Source organism: Mytilus galloprovincialis, chromosome 13 (genome assembly GCF_965363235.1).
Source record: "Mytilus galloprovincialis chromosome 13, xbMytGall1.hap1.1, whole genome shotgun sequence".
Lineage (NCBI taxonomy): Eukaryota > Metazoa > Mollusca > Bivalvia > Mytilida > Mytilidae > Mytilus > Mytilus galloprovincialis.
The window spans coordinates 21,803,010-21,826,001 of record NC_134850.1 but is presented as its reverse complement, the minus strand read 5'-3'; the positions used below and the strand labels follow the sequence as shown (position 1 = coordinate 21,826,001).

The following is a 22,992-nucleotide window of genomic DNA, read 5'->3' as shown; positions in this document are numbered from 1 at the left end:
GCAATATATATTAATCATGAATAAACAAAAGGATTGGTGGCGATTTATGCATTAATCTTGGACAAAATGGCAATGAAACCTGTCTTTACAAAAGTATAGACTAAATGTTATCATCATTAAACAACTTCATTCCTCAGCAGTACATGCTGTTGTTTAAAGTCTTTGCATTGAATGTGTTTAACTATTTGCCTTGATATGAAGCTGTCATGATTTTGTATGTAATTATTAATTCCGAATATTGTTGTAAATATAAGCTATCACTACAATAATATAGTATATGTACAGTGGTACCAAGTTAAATATTTTTTGCATGTAAATACAGGAAAGCTGCAAACTCTGCAAAAATCTGAAACCACTTCAAACCTGTAGTCTTACGTCTGGACTGACACTACACACATAATGGTAAGATATACTGGCTCAGTTTGGTCAGTACCTATACTCCTGATACTTTTCAAGTGCATTACATGATGCTTTACATGTAAAGGAAAAGGAATGATAGTTATGGATCTAAAACTTTTCTTATTTGAGTCTGGAAATATTTGATAAAATATTTAAATTAGGCATAATTCATTTCATAAAAATATTTAATGTTCTTAGTTAGAAATTGCAATTTCATCTTAGAAACTAGATCTTGATTAGCATACTTTGTAGTCAATAATGCATCTATGTGTAACAGTCTTAAAACTCTCAGGGTACTTTACATTGAATTGCAGTCAAGTTTAGCGTTTGGTAATACATTGATAAAACTCATTGATTAATCATACATGTATAATAAACTGTTAAACGATATATTAAGAAATTATGAATGTCAAAAAACATGCACAAGAAGGGACTCGATTCGCTTTTTATTGATACGTTTAACGACTAAACTCACTTTTTAACTGATTATTGTCCATGTTGACGTCTGTTTCGGACCTTTTTATACTTGGCGACGTCCGAGCCAGTATACTGTTTGATCTTCGTAATTTCATGCAACTTTGTTCCTGGGCGGATTATGTCCTCGGGGACAAAATGTCAACCAGCAGAGACATCGACCTAGTGTTTATAAAAGTGGGACGAAAGATACAAGAGGGACAGTCAAACTCATAAATCAAAAATAAACTGACAACGCCATGGCTAAAAATGAAAAAGACAAACAGACAAACAATAGTACACATGACACAACATAGAAAACTAAAGAATAAGCAACAAGAACTCCACCAAAAATCAGCGGTGATATCAGGTGCTCCGGAAGGGTAAGGATATCCTGCTTAACCTGGGGCACCCGTCGGGGTGCTCATGTTATAACAAATCCGGTAAATAGTCTAATTCGGTAGGTCGCATTCATTTCAGGCGTATTGACTTATTTGAAGATGTAATCGTATTGATAATTACATTCAGTTTCTATCCATTTACTGTTACACAATACATATAAAATCGTAAACAAGCTATTTTCAAGGCTTAGCCAATGATGCCGTAAAGATGAAACTGTTGATTTCAACAATGTAAGCTCATATTTTGTATGTATGTGCCTGTCCCTGATCAGGAGCCTGTAATTCAATGGTTGTCGTTTGTTTATGTGTTATATATTTGTTTTTCGGTAATTTTTGTTATATAAGTAAGGCCGTTAGTTTTCTCGTTTGAATTGTTTTACATTATCATTTCGGGGCCTTTTATAGCTAACTATGCGGTATAGGCTTTACTTATTGTTGAAGGCCGTACGGTGACCTATAGTTGTTAATGTCTGTGTCATTTTGGTCTCTTGTGGACAGTTGTCTCATTGGCAATCATACCACATTTTTAAATTAGATTATATGTAGAATTTGTCCTACAATAAGTAGACGAGTGTTTATTTTATTGTTGAACTCGTCTTGCTGAAAATCTTTGCGTTGTACTTATTTAAGCTATCTGATTTAGTTTCCATAAATGATTTAAAAAATTGTAACAACGTGCACGTGTTTTCATAGCGATATTTTTTATGCCAAATACACTGCCAATAGTGGCAATGCTGACGAATTTATTTCGGCCCACAGATGATTTTTTTAAATAACAAATTTCTACTTTCTAATAAAGATTTAAATATGATAGCCATAAATGCAAAAAATGGCCTAAATCATTATGTAAGTGAACATAAGCATATGGGGCATCGTCTGTCGGTTTCTGGACACAAAATTCAAAAACTACAAATTAGATACAAATTATTGTTTGTAATTACGAAAGTGAATCTTAACCAAAACTTCATTAAACAAACGATGTATTCCATATACAATTTTTGTAAAATAAAATGTAAGATAAAGCACAATTTAACATATTTTTCTGAATTGTTGTCTTATATCTCATACAATATTCCATCAAAAGTAAGCTACTTTATTCACGAACAATAATTTCTACAAAATTTAACTGCATTATGTGTTTTCTTTACAGTACGACTGTTTTTTCCAGACAAATGTTCGCCTGCAAAGACAAATGAAAATTTCTCAGATTTAATCCTTTAATTCTAAGAAAAAACTATGATAACTCTTAACTGCAAATATCTGTAGCTTCCACATGTCCAGGAGTAAATAGTTTGTGAAAATGGTATTTGTCTGTTAACAGTTTGTAATTTTGGTAATGTTTCTGTTTTGAATTCTTGATTTTCCGATTCCCGAATTAAATGTTGTCAATGTAATGGACTCAGTGTGGGATTAATGTATATGAAAACATATTATATCAAATTGTATATCAACAATTGTTTTAATGAAATTAGAGCAGTATTTTACAAATAGCTGAGACCTATGTAAGAACACAAAGCTGAAAATCATATGCATCACGCAAAAACGTGTTGTTATTGATATTGACATTCAAAACTACACAATACACTTTTATACACACTGAAAGATTACGATGGAGACTGTACTAATGCATAACAAATATTGGTGCGATACCATTGTTTATAATGACACAAAGTTTAGATTATTTGAAATCTCAGCAAAACAACTGAACTCAGAGGAAAATCCAATCGGAAAGTCCATAATCACATGGCTAAATCAAATGACAAAAACACATCAAAAACGAATGGACAAGAACTGTCACATTCCTGACTTGGTACAGGCATTTTCAAATGTAGAAAATCGTGAATTAAACCTGGTTTAAACGCGCTAAACCTCTCACTTTAATGACAGTCTCATCGTATTCCGTTAAATTCACAATGATGCGCTTTTAAAACAAACAAAAGAGGTACTGATGTTTGTTTTTCTTCTTGATTTTTCACAACTGCAGTACAAATGTGTATTTTCCATTGATATCATGAGTTATCATTCAAAACACAAAACATCAGATTCTTTGAAGTCTGAACAGAATCCTGGAGTATGCCAAGTAAAGGATAACAGTTCTTATTCGTCCAAGTATGAATATTCTATTGATTCATGCCTTACTTTCAAAGCAACATACCAAGTTTGACAACCCATGTAATAGTTAAGATGGAAATTCAGTTAACCATTTTTAAATCTACATTGGATTAAAGAGAAATAAATGTAGATGTTTTCTCCATTTTCCCCATCTGATATTTGTCATACCTTCATTATTCTGTGATTCGAGTTTTTAAGTTTTCTCTGGATTTTCGGAATAATGTTTTCGGTCTCCTGTGTATCACCGTTAGCAACTTTAGGCCTTGACAATGCATTATCTGGTTTTCCAGAAATTGCTGAACTTACTTCATTTCTTTTAGAGCCATCCTTCGCTACTAGGTGATCAGCAACTTCGCCATTCCCTATTTTATTGAGCGCGCTAATAAAACTTTCATAAGCTTTCGGTCCTCTCTCTGGTAAGGTAGATAAAAGTCACTTGATCTGTCCAGTAGACCTTGGCGTCTCCTTCTGCAATGTAAAATTTAATATAAATCTTCGGTGAAATTTCAAAATGATTTTTTTTTAACTTATATTGCTTAATTTTAACCCTTGCAACAGCTAACATAATGGTGCATTCTTTTGTATTTCTAAGTTATATACTGTTTTACTTTGGTTTATCTGTATTGTGTACCACTTCCGAGTCGTTCTTTTGGTTTCAAAATTTTTTTTTTACGAACACCCAAATTCGCCAATACGAATACATTATTTCGCTCAATTTTATAATTTTTGGACGATAAATCCTTGTTTAACCCTGTACATGTACTTTATATTCAACGGGTATCCAATAACGGAAGAAATAACTAACAGAAGACAATTTAGAACTGTGTGATTATTTATAACATTTTTTCAGTGGTGCGAGTTTGTAGTATTTTTATTTCGACTGGTGCAAGTTTTGTCTCTGTGTGACACGGATGTTCCGAGAAAGAATAAATTTTCTAAGTGATGAGGAAAAAATCTAATCATTAGGCACATTTCTTCAAGTTTGTTTTATTTATTTTTTTTAGTGGTTCGTCTTTGATAAAGTATTGCAAGTTGTTATAATTACAATGTAGTGTGCGGGTTTTAGTTCGGCGAGTTGGCCGCGTGCAGAGTTGTCATACAAATTTATTTACAAAACCATTTCCGCCTGCTAACAAAACATAGACGTTAAGAAAGTAGCTATGGAAATAGTTGTGGGTTTTAATTAATTACGCTACGTTAATGAACGAAATTATTATATGAAGCTATTTACATAACATTGACTAACTATTTATTATTATTTAATACTTCAGACGATAGTCGGCTCGTCGACAAACAGACAGAAATAGTTTTGGTTTTAATGTAGAAAGATATAGGACAGAAAATCATAACACAAAACAAAAGTTCACAAGACATAACTACACATTTGCGTTTATATATACACACACATAAATATTATTAGTAACATGGTGTGTTAGTGACTTAATACGATATATATGGGGTCAGTAAATTCCAAATGAGAACGAAGCTCGAATCCCCATATGCAATTTACTGACCCAATGAATATCTTATTAGGTCACAAGCACACCGTGTAACGAATTTATCTTACCGACTGTTCACATGTGGTATTAAGCCTATCAGCTGATCAAAGTGAGTAAGTCTTTAATACTTAGTTTTAACATGGTAAGAACCTACTTCCATTTGTCTATACAAATAACAAATGCCTACAATATCAACGTGTAATTTTTAAATTTGTTTTATGAACGGATTTCAATCGTTTATTATTAGTTTCTTCTTTCTGTTATTTGTTTTTGTTTTGAAAGAGAAGGAACTCCTCATCAAGTCCATATGGTTGCTAACCCTATATGGTAACTAACCATATATTTTAAGAGCACCCTATACGAAATATATATAGTCAGCATGTGAAGTCCGTTAACCAATCATATTCCAATAAATCTATTTGCAGTAAGATAAATATTTATATACATACTTCTTAAAAAGACACATAACAATTTCTTTTATAATTATTATGCAATATCCTTAATTTCTATATAACAAACAACCTTGTTAATAGAATTTATAATTATATTGATCAACTAATATTAAGATGTCATTTGTATGATTTTATCTAAGAAAGTATTTTAACACATTCATTACCTACATGGAAATGCTATTTTTTCCTGTCACAGGGAAACACACAAACAATTGATATACTAGTCGACACAACATGCAAATTGCAAAAAAAAAAAAAACAACGAACATCGTTCATCAACAACAGACCAACAGGAAATGCCAATCAGTGACGCACTTGTGAACATACAATCTCGTACGATTTTTCAATTATTTTAACAATACCAGTTTAAACCTTTTCATGACATTGATGGTATTAAAAGGCTATCTTATAGTTACAATTAACACATTATGCAACAGAAACCATAACAGAAACATCATAAGAATACACATGAATGTTGGATGTACAAAAAACAAAAGGGACTCGTCGTTTAACAATGCAAACTCGGTATACTAGTCATATTCAAGAATACTCACGTTTTGGTACTTAATACACAGACGAACTAGATGTTATACCACAATCTAAAACGTGGTAAAAAGTCATTAATTAGTCAACATACAGACTCATTAGTTGATAGTTGTCTCATTGGCAATCATACCACATCTTCTTTTTTATATATCATCAGTCTCCTTAATTTCATATTCACTGGGATATATGAGACGCAAGGACTGACTGAAACATTGTTTATTCAGTTATAGGACATCATCATATATCTGGAAGAAAATCAAATAATTCTGGAAGTGGCTTTTATAATGTTCCGATTGAATTCTGCTGCATACGAGTACAAATACAGCAATCCAATTTGAATTCATGTTTTAGTTTTAAACTAATTTATGTTTCTCAAAAGACCCTAGACGTACAAGCGACAGACATAAGACAATTCAAGGGTAAGGGCGAGGGCATAAAATAAAATTGTGTTTTAAAAACCGAATAAGTGTTTGATGACCCAGATATATTTCATTGTACTGAAATGTAGGATATATATTTCTACAACTGTCAAATTCAAAGGATTATTTTTATTCGATCCTTTTGTGTATGCAACCGGATATCGCGTACTATGATTCGGAGGTTTACACCCACCTAGACTTCACACGCTACAGCCATTATCATAAACAGTTGGTAAAAGTCCAGATCATTGTTTGTAAAAAACTACTCATAGTGTACTTGCCAAGTGCGCATACGCACGTTGTACGATGACAATATACAAAAAAAACAATGTTCAATTATTAGGCTGTTGACATTCAACTTCATGTAATCCATGACAAATTCACATCAAAAGAGAAATCATAGATTGAACATGGTGTTGAGATAACAATTATGATATCAAATTATAGCATAGACGTGACTTATAAAAACAAAATGTTGCATATGCCAATCAGTAAGATAAAACGACATAGTCATCGGTTTTAAAGTTAGGTTAAAACTGGAAAATATGTTACTCGTAACATTCTATCGTGCAATCGTCCCACCATTTTTTTTATAAAACCGTCTTATTGTCTATCATATTATTTGAAGCAAATCGAAAATGGAATTGGAGAATCTGTTTTTAAAGAACCAACACATTGACCAAAGAGCGAAATACAGACGAAAGCCACCAATTGGTCTCCAACCCAGCGGGAAAATCCTGAACCAAGAGGCTTCTTCGGCTGCCCATAAACAAAACTGTGTACTAGCTAAGTGATAATGGACGTCACACTAAATTTACCATATGGAATTTAAAAAACAAAATTGACATGAGTGACATGTCACGATAATGTCTAGAATATAATGCTATGTAATATTCCGTTCATAAAGTGTATGCAACACTTTTACTTGTGTTTAACAAAATATTGTATCAGTGTTATGTTTCGCCTGTCGAGAAATGAAATACGGGGGCATGGCCTCGAAATACTCAGCAAGCTTATATGTACTGATAGTAACGCATCTTTACAGAAAACTATCATTGATCGTATAACAAGAAATTTCTATCAAACTTATTACAGCAGAAAACTTAACATTGAAAATTTCTAATTGATTTAAAACCACTAGACCATGATCTAGAGAGCAGGTCATCTAACTAATAATAATGTAACTTTATGATACTATCATTGATATATATAAAGATGTATCTATCAAACATAAATGGTATCTTAATTTGAGTAAAGAACGATCTTTGGCAAGCTCAAAATGTAAGCAACTATCAGAACTGGTATTTGAATAATATTGTAACGTAATTAGTAAATGTTATTTAAGATCTGCGACATGTATCGATACATGTCTCGGACAAGATCAATTAAATAATACAAAATTACCATTTAGCCGAAAACGTTACTTTGAAATTGGTTTCAAATTGAAAGTCGACGAACCATTACATAAAAAGCATGACATCTAAATTGACGTCGAACTGTAATGTATTGCTACTCATGCAAGTATGTACAAAATATCATCAATTGACCACCAATAGTGTTATTAGAACGAGTTGTTGAAGTCCGAGTCGGTTAAAGTACGACTTTGTAGGAGTATACGTTCAGGAGTAAGGAAAATTACGAGTTTGTTAAAAAAAAGTTGGCAAAGGTTTGAGTTGGTGTGTACTCTTTTCAATCAAACTAACTAAATGTCAGATTTTCGGAATCCTCTGGTTTTATCCATTTGAAAGCCTTAAAACATTGTCGATTGACCCCTGCCTTTCTTTTTAAAAATATTTTACATGACATGTTTAATTATAAGCCTGAACTCTGAAAGTCTTATACAATTTTTGTTATTTTGTAATAGGTTTTGAGAACTTAAACTTGTCAGTAGTAAAGCTTTAAAACAATTAAAAGAGAACATTTTTATGGCAATCTGCGACAAGGAAGACCAAAATAAGTTCCTAAGCTGCAAATTTTGATAATTCTTTATCAAAAGCATTACACTATGCATCCGGAAAGGAATGTACCCTGTTATTTATACAGTCAAACCTGGATAAACCGGTTCCTGAATAAACCAGTTTCCTGTCCATTCAGGCAGAAAATTAGAGTCCCATCTTCCTCTCCCTTTTTGGGGGGTAAAAATACCCTTTGTAAACCGGACCCTTTGTATTTTTTTTTACGTAATACTCTTAATTACATGAACTTTTACCTGTCAAAACCGGTTTGTCCAATTAATTCAAAATGATAACAGTCAAAACATATTTGTTTATACAAGATATCTTTCCAGAATAATTAATTAGCCAGGTTTAATTCCGTTAATTTACAATGGTACAGTAGTGAGCTGTATTTTTAAACATGTTAACACACTACAAAGTGGAAATTAAACTTAAAACACGTCCGATTATATTTCGGATAGAACCTACGTTGTAACTTGAATATTTTTTTTTCAAATTTACAGCTTGTTTTCGAAATCCTTGGTTGCCTGTTGTGAAACCCTTGACCATCGACCCTGATAATGCAGAAAACCCGGATGACAACTATCAATGAGTATTGTACACTGTAAGACAATATTATGATTGTGATGAAATTTGGTTAGATAAAACTCTGTTTTTTTATCGGTTATACCATTGTCGTAAATGAACTGTGGAAGTTAAATGAAATTCCTGTGTCACAACCCTTGACTTAATGGAAATCAAAATGTTTTATTTCAGCATAAAGTAATTGTGGTATATTGTATAAATCATCGCATTAGCTGATGTTAACTGTTATTGCACTGGGCAACACAAAAACCAATATGTTAACATTAGAATATCATTATATAAGTTTTTATTGTTTATTTGAACAGTTACTTGGGTATTAGCAAACTTTAAAAAATGTTTGATATGATTTCCTTCATCTGATGTAGGACGATAAATGATATACATTAGATGTGTGATCTGTTTCTACATTTGTGTTCTATAGTTAATTTGGTGCATATGTTAAGATTGATATGAAGTGTAATATGTATATAGATATAAATTAATTAATCAGAAATACATTTCTTTCGGGTATAATAATTTGAAAATGTCAAAATCTTTTGATTCCAAATATTTCTACAGTCCTTGGATGGTGTAAACTTCCTACTAACACCATACACCATTACACCAGACACCATACACCATACACCATTACACTATACACCTTGTACCAATACACCATACACGTTACACCTTTGCACCATACACCTTACACATTACACCATACACCATTCCCGATTCTATCTACACGGTCCAAAATTCCCCATAATGCTATTAAATTTCAAATATTAAGATTATTTTTATTGTTTATGTTTACAATTCGATAAGATAAAATAAAAAGAACTTCGTTTTTAACCAATGAAATGTCGTACACCATCATTCACATCATTCTCGATCGCACGTTACGTAATCACACCATTCCTCAAACACCATTACACCATTCCCCTTACACCATACACCATAGCACCATTCACCTCACACCATTGAACCACATGCCATACACCATTACACCATACACGTTTTTTGGGAAGTTTACACCATCCAAGGGCTGTAACTGCAAGCATTGATTGATTTATTTTTTTGTTATTTTATTTTCCAAATGCTTATTCTCCGTATTTAATTTATTTAAGAAAAGAGAAGCAAAAGATACCAAAGGTTCATTCAAACTCCTTAGATGACAATAAACTGGCATTACGTCAGGGCAAAAGAGAAAAAAAGACCGACATTTGTCATTCAGTTTATTGTTGGTATATGTAAGGCTAAAGGCATTACTGTAACACTACATTGTAGTAATGATTGTGTGCAGTTATTATAGCTGTTCTTTTGAATTCAGAAAATATGTATAAATGGTATTGTTGCAATCTAAAATTCATCAAGGAGATATACTTGAAAAACAAAATTATACCTTTAATAAAAGTATTGAGTAAGAAACTAATTGTTTCTCTATTTATTGTTTTTGAATCTATGTATAAGGCAGTTTTGTTAATATGCAGTGTTATTGCCTTTTTGACGGCATTCTTATATAATTATTGTATTTTAACCACTATTTTTTCTTACCAAATTATCTATATATTATACTTCATGTACATATTTGCTATAAGTGAATTTTGAGGTTTTTATACTGTGCATACACACCTGATTTTGTGAGATGTTTTATAAAAGGAGAAGTATACATTAAAATTAAGTTGCATATCATTCTTGGTTTTTTACAGTTCATCCTCACATTCTAGGATGACCACAATTTTCGTGAACATTTCTTTTATCAAGGATATATACATGATATAGAGGATGTATAATTTTAGGTAAAGAGGCAGCAAGGAATTTAGAAAATTTCGACGGTTTTGGTCCTTGGCCTCATTTTCATGGTTTAGTGTCTGCTTAAGAAATACAGAATAAATACTTTACTATGAGTAATAGGATAACACTATTTGTTATATGGGTTCCTTGCAAAGTTTACATTTTTATCAGGCAGTGTTCGACTGATCTACAACGTATTCCATAGATCGGTGATCACGGTTTAAATACGTAGTCAAATCCTATATTTTGATAAAAATAAACCATTTTGATCTGAGCGTACTGATGAGTCTTATGTAGACAAAACGATCGTCTGCCGTCTCAAATTATAAGCCTGGTACCTTTGATAATTGTCAATTATATTTGGTGTCTGGAATGATAGTGAGGTGTACATGTCCAGCTGACAGGTTTCATGGTTTATTGGAAATGTTAAGTTTTTGTGGTTTTGTCTGTTTTTCAAATACTACAAGAAATGATTGTAACGTATACATGTACATGTCTGTCTGTCATGTTTATGCTACTGTAACACCATTTCCAAATAAAAATGATAATGTTAAGTTTATGTGATACTATTTGTCAATCCTTCATTTTACAGACTCCCAACATGCATTTAATGAAAAGTAAAACAGCCGACATATTTCAGCGTGTGCGCTGTTGTTTATTTGTACACACATGTATATTATTGATAAAATTTGACTTCCATAGAGCTTTGGTAGTATACTTATTTAATACAGTTAAATACTAATAAATATGTGAGATATAAAATATGCGAATAAGGGAGATGGATATATAGATGGTTTTTAAGGAATTTAGGCTGGAACAGTCATTTAGATCTTAACGTCATCTGAAAAGTCTAAACAAAATTTTATTTAGTCATGTTCAGATATATCAGTCAATTTTCAGACTTAATCATTACGATAAATTTAGTACTAGTTACACAATTTGCCTGACGGCAATTCAATCATGTGCAGTAATTTCCCTAAAAATTCAATATGTTGTTGATCAAGATTTTTACTGTTGAATATATTACTGCTGTATAGTATGAACATAGACTGAACAGATATTAAACATTAGCCAGAAAACTATCGGTTATAAACTGAATTACCTGCAGTAGATAAGTTTGTCTGAATATTAATGGGAAAGACTAAAATAATTTAATAATTTATTATTCAGACTTTTTGAGAGCGGTTCATATCAAACTAGACGTTCCAAATCAACATTCTGTTTACCAGCAGTAATTTTTAAGAATTTATTACATTTAATATTACCACCTTCTGATGTTCAACAGATAAAACTCATACTTTAAGCCGTCAAATCAGTTTTTTGTCGAGCCAGCGACGTTTGTCGCTGAAAGCTCAATATACGGGTAGTGATCCGGCGATGTTCTAACCTCATCTTCAGATACATTTATCAATAGAATTTACACAATTGAAAAAAAATGAAAAAATGAAAGTCATTGAACACTATGCAAGAGGGGCGAAGGATAGACAAACTCATAGATCGAAATTAAACTGACAATGCCATGTCTACAAAGGAAAAAAAACAGACAAATAATAATACACAATACTTTACTGATAGATTTCGGAACACTACTTCAATAAAATTGAGAATGGAAATGGGGAATGTGTCAAAGAGACAACAACCCGACCAAATAAAAAACAACAGCAGAGGGTCACCAACAGGTCTTCAATGTAGCGAGAAATTCCCGCACCCGGAGGCGTCCTTCAGCTGGCCCCTTAACAAATATATACTAGTCCAGTGATAATGAACGCCATACTAATTTCCAAATTGTACATAAGAAACTAAAATTAAAATAATACAAGACTAACAAAGGCCAGAGGCTCCTGACTTGGGACAGGCGCAAAAATGCGGCGGGGTTAAACATGTTTGTGAGATCTCAACTCTCCCCCTATACCTCTAACCAATGTAGTAAAGTAAACGCATAACAATACGCACATTAAAATTCAGTTCAAGAGAAATCCGAGTCTGATGTCAGAAGATGTAACCAAAGAAAATAAACAAAATGACAATAATAAATAAATAACAACAGACTACTAGCAGTTAACTGACATGCCAGCTCCAGACTTCAATTAAACTGACTGAAAGATTATGATTTCATCATATGAACATGCATACATATTGATAATGGACACAGTATCTACATTCATTCAAATGATGTCACAATTTATGTTTTGTTTAAAAAGTTTATGGAAGCCCTATTTAGTACATGGCTAATATTTTCCGTAACATTTATCTGTGAGTTGGTCAGTTGTAATTGTATATTTATATGAAATTGTGCACACTATTCTTGAATAGTAAAAAATATATGCTACTTTTCAATAGCCTTTTGCACAAATCCTGGAAAGAAGTAAAGTTCTTTCTCTTCACAATATTCTAATAAGACAATTTGCGCAACGGGTTTTTTCTCAACTATTTTTGTTTTCCCATCTTCTTTAAATTTCGGTACCACAGCTTGAAGCAAACATGCATTAACCTGCAAAGGTAAGACACATGTGTAAGTCAATGTTGAAACCCTATTTTCATGATAATGAGAAACAAGAATTTCCCTAGTACACGGATGCCCCATCTGCATTATCATTCTCTATGTTAAGTGGACCGAGAATCTATGATAAAAACTCTAATTTGGGATTAAAATTAGAAATATCATATCATAATCTTAGTAAGTTTCAAGTTGATTGGACTTCAACTTCATCAAAAACTACTTCGACCAAAAACGTTAACCTGGAGCGGGACATACGAACTAACGGACAAAAAAAAAACGGACGGACAAACAAACGGACGGATGAACGGACACAATGACCAGAAAACATAATGCCCATAAATGGGCCTTAAAAACAATTCTATTACTACAAATTCGTATATCTTTGGCTTTTAGAATATCAAAGATATCCTATTCAAATGCTTCAGTCTGTGCACGTGCCTCATGTAAAAGATAACATAGTTTACAACTGTATATTGTATTCCAATTACATATAATCCATCATTTGAATAGATGGATATACGTAAATGTCAATACACTCTGAAACTTGATGTAAGCGTAGTACAGATAACTACTTTCCTGAAATTATTTTTTCTGTTTATCAGATTGTAACACAGTGATTGCTGCTGTAACTATATTTTGACTATTTTACCGCTTATGTCTGTTTTGTTTTCGCATCGTTAAAAAAATAACGGAATTTGATGCCACTGTCATAAAATTGAGAGGTTTAGCGCTATAAAACCAGGTTCAATCCACCATTTTCTACATTTGAAAATGCCTGTACCAAGTCAGAAACATGACAGTTGGTTGCCATTCGATTGATATGTTTTATCCTTTGATTTTGCCATTTGATTAGGGACTTTCCGTTTTGAATTGTCCTCGGAGATCAGTATTTTTGTGATTTTACTTCTTACCTAGCCATGTTTGTATGGAGGTTAAGAAATTAAACTAGATGTGAACCTTCCACTAATGGGAAACAATATTTCTGCATTTTGAGTGTGCATTTTAAAGTTGATACGATATTCATGCAATAATGATTTATTCATATTTCAATATAATTTTTACATATGTATCATTACATGTACACTAACTAGATGAACGGAGTGTTCATTGCTTTAAAGTCAGGGTTTATCATATATATGAAAAGACTTGGTGTTATTTAAAAGACCCAACATCGTAAAACTAGTAGTTGATAATGTTTGATTAAATTGTAAATTGAAATTGTTTGATTAAATTGTGACAAAAACAACCAAAATTCAAATATAAATAATGGCCTACGTGTCTTTAATATGTATCCTATTGGCATGTAACTTTATTAACTGTCCTAAATTTCTCGAAGCTTAAGGCAATGAAGGGTAAGTTTGAGCTCTTCTAAACATGTTTAACCCGACCATATTCTTAATGTGCCTATTGCAAGTCATACGTAGGTTGTTCAGTGGTTGTCGTTGGTTCATGTTTGCCATATTTGTTTTTCGTAGATTGTTTTGTTAGGAATGGGACTATCAGTTTTGCTGAATTGCATTATACTTTTCATTTGCTATTTATAGCAGACTAAACGGTAAGAATTGTTCTCACTGTTGAAGGCCGTACAGTTGCCTATAATTAATAACATCCATTTTAATCGATTTGTTGTGATTAGTTATTTCATCGGCAATCATAAAAGATCCTTTTTTTTATTTTGAAAGGAGTAGGTCTGGTCTGCCTCAAATTTCAGGTTCATCTGACGAAAGATATTGACCACTTTTTAAACACTTAAGTGTCTATTTCATTTGATTCAGTTAACTTATTTGAAAGATTTTAATTAAATTAGTCATTTAAAATGATCCGATGCAAGGTTAAATATGAAAATTCTACCAAATATGCCGACAAATGTAACTTTTCAGATTGTTTTTGTCAAAAATGAAAGTGGCCGCATCCGTGTTCGTCATCAACCTTTATATATGTTATCTATTATCATCAAATAAGACTTACATTTCAATATGTAGGATGAACACGAATGCGGCCACTTTCGTTTTACACGGAAACCGTCTAAAATTTAACTAAAATGCTTGAATTGTGAAGATTTCAGTAATTTATCATGACGTAATAGTGCTAGTACCCGATAAAACCGTCCATATTTATGTAGCATAAGCATTCTACTGTCCAATAAATAACTAAAAGTTTAAATTTTAACAATTTTGTAAAAGTGCTATATTGTGGGACCAAAAAGGGGTCTTACTGGACCTACTCCTTTGCAAACTACGGATGTCTATCAACGTTTCACTATTTTGATTAAAAAGAGGAAATGCCGGCACTATAAATTGATGTTGATAAATGTGTACATGTTAGGACTGCACCCATCGGTATTTGTATTGTCATGTGTCTGCAATGTTTACTCATTCCCTTAGTGGCTATCCCAATTAGTATAATACAACGAGAATGTATGTGATATTTTACCTCATTCAATAACTCAATAAATGATTTCTCACACGCTGTATTCTTGAAGACATGTATCAAACCTTGAATGAAATATGATCCGTTCATGTTCTCCCCAACTACCCAGGGACCTTGCTCTAAAAATGAAGCAATGAACTATTAGGCTATGTTAAATTAATTCTCTGTTTATCAGATACGGATTTATAAGATGACATGGGCCTCAAAGGCCGACTAGTCTAAGTAGTTTCTACTGTCATCACTAGCCAGTCAACACTAAGGTTATGAGTTCGAACCTCGCTCTTATGGGTGCACTCAACTCCAATCCTAATTGACTGGGGTTGTCAGTTTCCCAATCGAATGTAGATGGTTTTCTCCGGGCACTGAAACGTCCATCATGAATTAAAACGGACCGCTACGAAATAACCCAAAAGGGGTGCTTAAATGTGTCGTTGAAACACAAAAAAATAAAGATAATAAAATTTGAAACCAATTGTTCAGAGCTCGAGAACAATTGAAGGTCTTTCCACCAGCAAAGATCTATTTTGATATTAAAGTATTAAAAATCAGTCTAAAATATCAGCTCCTATGGCTTTATGATGTAAAAATATGAATTTAGAGCAAAGGTCAAAATCTAGAACGTCCTATTAACCTATGACCTTGACCTCAATTTCAAGGTCACAAATCAAGGACCTTAAATCAAAATACCATAGGTCCTTTATATGTATGGTTAATGAGTTATATCACTTAACGCATAATTCTAAATGTAAAAGGGGCGAAAACTCTCATTTATTGTCTCCACACAATTTCAGTCAAAATTTATAAGTTACGACATGTCACAACTAACAATTTAGTAAAAATAATTTGTCGATATGTTATACGGTTTTTGAAAATAAGTAAAAAAAAAGCCAAAATCAATACTAAGAATATGACCTTGACCTTTGGCCTTGTCCTAATTTTCATTTTTATGGACCAAGGACCTTAAATCAAAAGATCCTAGGTCTCTATCACTTATGGTTTACCAGTTAGAAACCCATATTGTTCATATCAAATGCATAATGGAAAATAACTCTCCGGAAAGTTTCGGTCCAAATGAGTATCCTTATCCTGAAGATGTAACGAGCAATTTGGTAAAATAAATGTGTCGTAATCTTTTACGGTTGCGAAGGAGTAGTGATCACAAGAAAAACAGTGTTTGGGAAGATAACTCTTACAACGAGTATTTGGTTACGCGGTTGTCAATTTTAAAAGCGCATAAACTACACGATTTCATATTCCAAATATCTAAGCCACATCTTATGAGACAACACACCACGCAAGAAAAAAATTAGGCAGAAAAAAAAAGTAATAATCAGAACAAATCAATAGGTCTTTCCACGGAAAGGTAGAACGACCTAATTATAAAATGACACGACACTATTGCAGTGAGAGAGCGCACTGTTTTTTGTCAATCAATTTCTAAATATCAAATACATGAACAATCAGATTAACGATGAATGAATACACAAAATAATGCATTCGTCTTATAATCATAAATAGAACTCATAAAATAAGAATATCGTGATTTATTTTTAATTTAAATTACTTATTTTCTAATGATAATTTTGTTTATTATAAGCAGTTGTGGTTTAGATGGGAAGTCGAATTTATATATTTTAACTTATTAAACTAAATATTATTTTCAAAAAATGAGTGTTTTATCATAACAAAATGATATCATCGTTATAAGACAACACTAAATAAATTGCCCGTAATGAAATTTTGTAATCACCTGTTCTTGGATAACTTGATACGACAAATATATCATCAGTGTTAGGCTCACAATTCTTGATGATATCATTCACTGCAGAATCTGTAGAATCAAACATATCCAATTCTTCTGCAAATATTATTACTTATTTATATAGGCAGGTATATAATAAATACACTTTTGGACATGTATCTTATAAACCACTCTACAGTAGTGAGTGACATTTGTAACGCTTTTGTGTTTGTCATGCATGATTTATTTATCAATAAAAGTTAAGAGACAACAGAACAATACAATAGTAATCAAAGTGTTATAGATTACGTGTGCTCGTTTGGCGAAACCTTTTCTAATTTGTGGTCGTTAATACTCTTAAACATTCTTTTGTATGTAGCAATTGTCATTCGATCGTCTTTTGTAAACTTATTCGGTGTGTCTATGACTCAACTAACAAGCTTCATGTGTGCACAGATTTTTGAAAAAAAATAGAACAAATGTGTTAATTGTAGATTTAATGTTCTGAGTGTATCCTATTGTCCATTTTTATTTGTGGCAGTATAGTTGATTTGCATTTGTTTAATGGATGCATAACATAAGATACTTGAAGTCGAGCATCCTATTGATTTTATCTCACTGCGCAAATCTCGAAATTGGTTAACGAGATATGCACATCGCCGAACAACTGTTGCCAGTAGTTTATGCCGATAGTATTCAAAGCATTCTAGAGATTATTGTCATATTTCCTAAGGAGATAACTATTGTGTGCTATTAATTGATAATTTTGTAAGAGATTCAAATAGTGATCAGGATTGATGAATAAAACATCTTTTACCTAATGCAAACCAAGATCCTTCTCATCTTTTTCATTTATAGTGCTTTTTGTTATTAAAGGGGTTGTTTTTAATACGATAATTTTGAAATTGACAAGCGCGAAGCGGACTAATCAAGTTAACCCTAGTTTTGTTTGATATGAGGAGAAAAGTGTTTAAATATAGGTGAACATATACATTTTCATGATGGAATCAGTGTAGTTATATACATTGTAGCATGGTATGGTACCCTGGAACAATGTTCCTTAAATAGCTAATGTTTTGTCATTTCAACATATGGAAATTACAAAGATAAGACAATTTAAATTTTGAAAAGTGATATTAGGTTGGTTATTAGGACCAATGTTGTTTTTGATACATGAACTTTATTTTATGATGTTTCAGATTTAGTTTTAATTTTTTCTAATTGTTAAAACCATTTTGATTCACTACCGCTAACACTATCGTGTATTCCCAGAGATTTGTATGATTATTGCATACATATATCAAGGAAAGTATGCAATATATGCTTTATCTTTTTTTTTTTGGTGTTAATATTATTTTCTGATAACATGAATGGACACTAAGCATTACAATTTGCCCTCGAAGAAGTTACCTAATATATTACCAGAATGTTTTAAATCATAAACATATCTTTGTGCTTCTCTCTCGCCAATAGTTGTTGATGTTAAAATTGTATTTATCATTAAAGTTGAACACAGAACATACCTTTAAAATTGTAGGTATGAATAAATACAACTTTCGGTTTCCCTTCAAAATGATGACAAGCTTTAATGATTTCTAAGATATCAGTTGTTAGAACCTCGTTCCCACTAGCATCATAAATCTTGCTTGCTTCAGAGTCATTTTTTCCAGATACAAACATTATAACAAGACTGTCATACTGAGAAAAGGGGTCATTGTCTATTTCACTTAATATCTTTTTCAAGAACTTTTTGATTTCCTGCAGAGAAAATGATAATACATTTCATAAGTGATATTGATACATCTGTTTATCTAACCTTTAATTCAGTTCTAGGAATGTGATTGTTATAAGCGAACATGTGAAGACCGTGCAATAGTGGACGCGTTTTATGTTAAAGCACGACTTGTAGTGTTGTTACGTTCCTATTAAAAAATAGCATACCGTTGAAGACAAATCTGAAACTTTTCGCATACCACATATAAAGAAATCGATAATTAATGCAAAAAAACATTGCAAGGTAACGGATTGCTATTAGTAGTATTTGTTGTTATATAGACTAATGCCATTAGGTTCACATATAGCTTGCCACTAGTCTAAATTCCACATATTAAGACAGTCGGTAAGAAAAACTCGTGACATGTTCCACTAGTAAACTTATACTATATATACGACTTACACCAGCTGGTCTGGAAATTATTGTTGAGATATAATTAGTATGCCGTAACAGTGTATGTTATAAACGAACTCAATCTACCATAACAAGCAAAGAAACGAACTAAAGATTTTTAGAAGATCGTGTTGGTTATAATGAAGTTCTAATCAATAACATTTGAAAAAAAGATACAATACCTCTTTTGGTTTGTTAACCAGATTACCACCCTTTGCATCATATCCCATGCATTTAAATAGCTGACCAATATTGGATTTGTCAAAGTCTGAATTCGTGATACATTGCTGTGAATATGTTGCTGCCTTCTACATTTCTACGTCACATTTGCTTTCTGTATCTTTTGAAATACACTCAGCATTGGATATCATGATAAATTTTCCTCTCTTAACATTTTTCATTGGATATATCTTTAAAAAATATAATACACACAGTACTTTTTCAGGTAACAAATACTTTGTACTTTGGTGGTAAATATTCTCCTAAAGGAAGGTAAATTTTGTGACGATATTAGATCGACAATATAGTATAATATGTTATAAAAAAACTAAATTTAAGAAAAGGCCCCTACCAAGTCAGGAATATGACAGCTGTTGTCCATTCGTTTTATGTGTTTGAGCTTTTGGTCTTGCCATTTGATTATAGTCTTTCTCGGAGTTAAGTATTTTTGAGATTTTACTTTTCAATGTTATGAAGTTGAACAGCATTAAAAACCCGAAGTTCCGATTTATGTGCCAAATACTTTATTAGCCATCTATGCATTTGAGGCGGTTAATCTTTTTGTTTCGAGAAATTAAATATTCTAAAAATGATAAACAGTTAATTCATAGAAAAATAACATATCTTTAGATGATATGTATTTGATACTAGGTGAGTCGAATTTTCACACGAACTAGACTTAGTTTGAAAACCTGTTTAATAGGTGCTATAACATTTAAATTGTTATTTTTTAAACATTTAACGATACAAATTATAATTAAGTAAAGCATGCAAATCTTCTTCGTGTTATGTTAATTAACATAAATTTATAAAGTAAATCGGGTAAATATATCACTTTGGGTAAGGCTTATTTCTTATATAAGTTTGTCAAAAGCATATATTAAATTAAAAAAAGTATTGTCGAAAGATTGCTATTAGATGAATTTAAGACGGATTTTTACTTGATTTAGCCATCATTTGATTTCAAAATGCAGACAACAAGTCTTACGTTTGAAGAAGAAAAGAAATACGACGTCAGTGCACATAAGAATACCTAAAATGTCTTCATATATTTTTTTGTTAAATCATGAAAAAATAAAGTGATATTTCTTGAACCTGTACATGTCTAACAATTTAACAGGTTACAGTTTATTTTTTAACATACTTTAGACTTCACAGTAATACCTTTTCCTCTCTGCTTCCACATTTCGTTGTAAATTCTTTTTCAGTACACTTCGCTATGTCATCTATTTTTACAAGGGCGAAACGTTTGCTTAAATCTGGCCAATCTATAAGTAAAAAGTAAAATCACAAAAATACTGAACTTAGAGGAGAATCAATTCGGAAAGTCCATAATCACATTGCAAAATCAAATAACAAAACACATGAAAAACGAATGGACAAGAACTGTCATATTCCTGACTTGGTACAGGCATTTTCAAATGTAGAAAATGGTGGATTAAACCTGGTTTTATAGCGCTAACCCTCTCACTTTGATGACAGTGTCATCAAATTCCGTTATATTTACCCGTAGTAGACAAGGCTTATCAAAGATATCAGTTTTAATATTTTGTTCGCTAAAAGAGAGCTTTGTCTGTAAACCAATCATTGATGACACTCAAATATATACAAATGGAAAATAAGACCCCGTTTCCCCAAATAATGTTTGATATTAGAGGACACGCACTTTAAAAGAGATAAACTGTCAAAAACTAAAAAAAAACAAACCAAAAAACCATTTTTCTACATAAAAAAATGCCTGTACCAAGTCAAGAATATGACAGTTGTTATCCATTCGTTTGATGTGTTTGAACTTTTGATTTTGCCATTTGATTGGGGACTTTCCTTTTTTGAATTTTCCTCGGAGTTCAGTATTTTTGTGATTTTACTTTTAATTGAAAGCCAGAGAACTTTAAATCAGTCAATAATGAATTGATATAACTTTTATTGTCAACACTTAACTGGCTTTATCGAACCTGGTGAACAAAATATCTTTCTAAAACCAATACGTAATTCTCTATGACTAAATTAAAAAAAAACAATACTAATTCGGGTGTATTTCACCAGTAAGAATAATTTTAATGACATTTGTTCGTTTCTTTATGCAAAAACATGATATGATCATATTACAATACTGTATATTGAATTCATTTTTTGTCAGTCCTCCGTTTGCTTAAGATAAAACGAAAAAGAGACACATATAAATGTCATAATAGGGTACTATTCAGACAACACCATCATCTTGACAGGCCACATAATTGAAGATGGAATTAATATAAAATGAGAAGATAGTGTTATAGATTGCCAATCAGATAACAATTGAGCACCTGAGATCACCCCTAGTTTTTGGTGGGGTTCGTGTTGTTTATTCTTTAGTCTTCTATGTTGTGTCATGTGTACTATTGTTTTTCTGTTTGTCTTCTTCATTTTTAGCCATGGCGTTGTCAGTTTGTTTTAGATTTATGAGTTTGACTGTCCGTCCCTTTGGTATCTTTCGTCCCTCTTTGATTAGACTAATAATATGAAGTCCAATACAGAATGTTAAAATCAAAATTAACAATAATAAAAAGAAATGATAATCAAATATTGTCAAATCTAATTTTAAAATTTGTCATACCTTGTTTATTTTGAGATTGTAATTTGTGTTTTTCCTCTGGTTGTTCGGTATATTGTTGTTTTGCCTCCTGTGTATCACCCGTGGTATTTTTAGAACCATCGTGTTCTCTCAAGTACTCAGCAGCATCTGTGTTTTCTGTTTCATCAAGCGCTTTAAGAAAACTATGATAAGCGTTTCTTCCTCTCCTTGGTAAGATAGCTAAAAGTTCCCTAATATGTGCTGTTGGTGCTGGCCTCTGTCTCCCAACAATTATTGAAAAAAAGAAACAAACATTCTATTTAAAAATTCTACGATTATCTTTATATTGAATCGATCTGCTATGAACATGATTTTAAGGTTACACCTATGTCAAATTATACAAATGTGGAGCCTCCTATTAGTTTAAATCTATAAATATTCGTATCAATGTTATTTCCAGTATTTGTCAATTCCTTTAAATATTTTTTTCTCAAACTGTGCCACATCCTTTGTCTGCACACTGTGTCTGCACTAACATCATCTACATCTAAAATAGTAAACTCAGGTCCATAAATACTGTCCAAGTGTAACAGAACAGTCATCTTTTTTGTCAGAGAGGTCTTCGACTTGTTATATGTCGGCGTGGATATCGAGTGTTACCTGTAGCTTAACAATATAAATGGTGCAAAAACGCATGTAGATGAATGAAAGCCTGCAGGTATCTCTACAAAGACAAGCTTATACAAATTTTCTCCCTAATTAAAAAAATATCAAAGTTAAGGAAGCA

General features: G+C 31.9%; 2 protein-coding genes across 5 annotated transcripts in view; both read right to left on the bottom strand.

Moving 5' to 3' along the window:
* LOC143056755 (caspase-2-like) overlaps window positions 1-22,992 on the bottom strand; it is a 168,539-nt gene that overhangs the window by 142,623 nt on the left and 2,924 nt on the right. The window lies entirely within an intron of this gene.
* Window positions 12,489-19,796, bottom strand: LOC143056757 (uncharacterized). Its single transcript, XM_076229908.1, has 5 exons — window positions 19,615-19,796; window positions 18,789-19,023; window positions 17,275-17,382; window positions 15,528-15,643; window positions 12,489-13,085 (listed from the first exon to the last, which is right to left on the bottom strand). The coding sequence occupies exons 1-5, from the start codon at window positions 19,660-19,662 to the stop codon at window positions 12,921-12,923; spliced, it is 672 nt and encodes a 223-aa protein (XP_076086023.1). The 5' UTR covers window positions 19,663-19,796; the 3' UTR covers window positions 12,489-12,920.

Bases quoted from the DNA above. Each gene is read 5' to 3' on its own strand.
- LOC143056757 (XM_076229908.1), bottom strand. From the start codon at position 19,662: ATGGGATATGATGCAAAGGGTGGTAATCTGGTTAACAAACCAAAAGAG. The intron at 19,024-19,614 runs GTATTGTATCTT...TTTTCTCTGCAG, and splicing joins TGGTTAACAAACCAAAAGAG to GAAATCAAAAAGTTCTTGAA. The intron at 15,644-17,274 runs GTGATTACAAAA...CTTCATTTTTAG, and splicing joins ATCAAGTTATCCAAGAACAG to AGCAAGGTCCCTGGGTAGTT.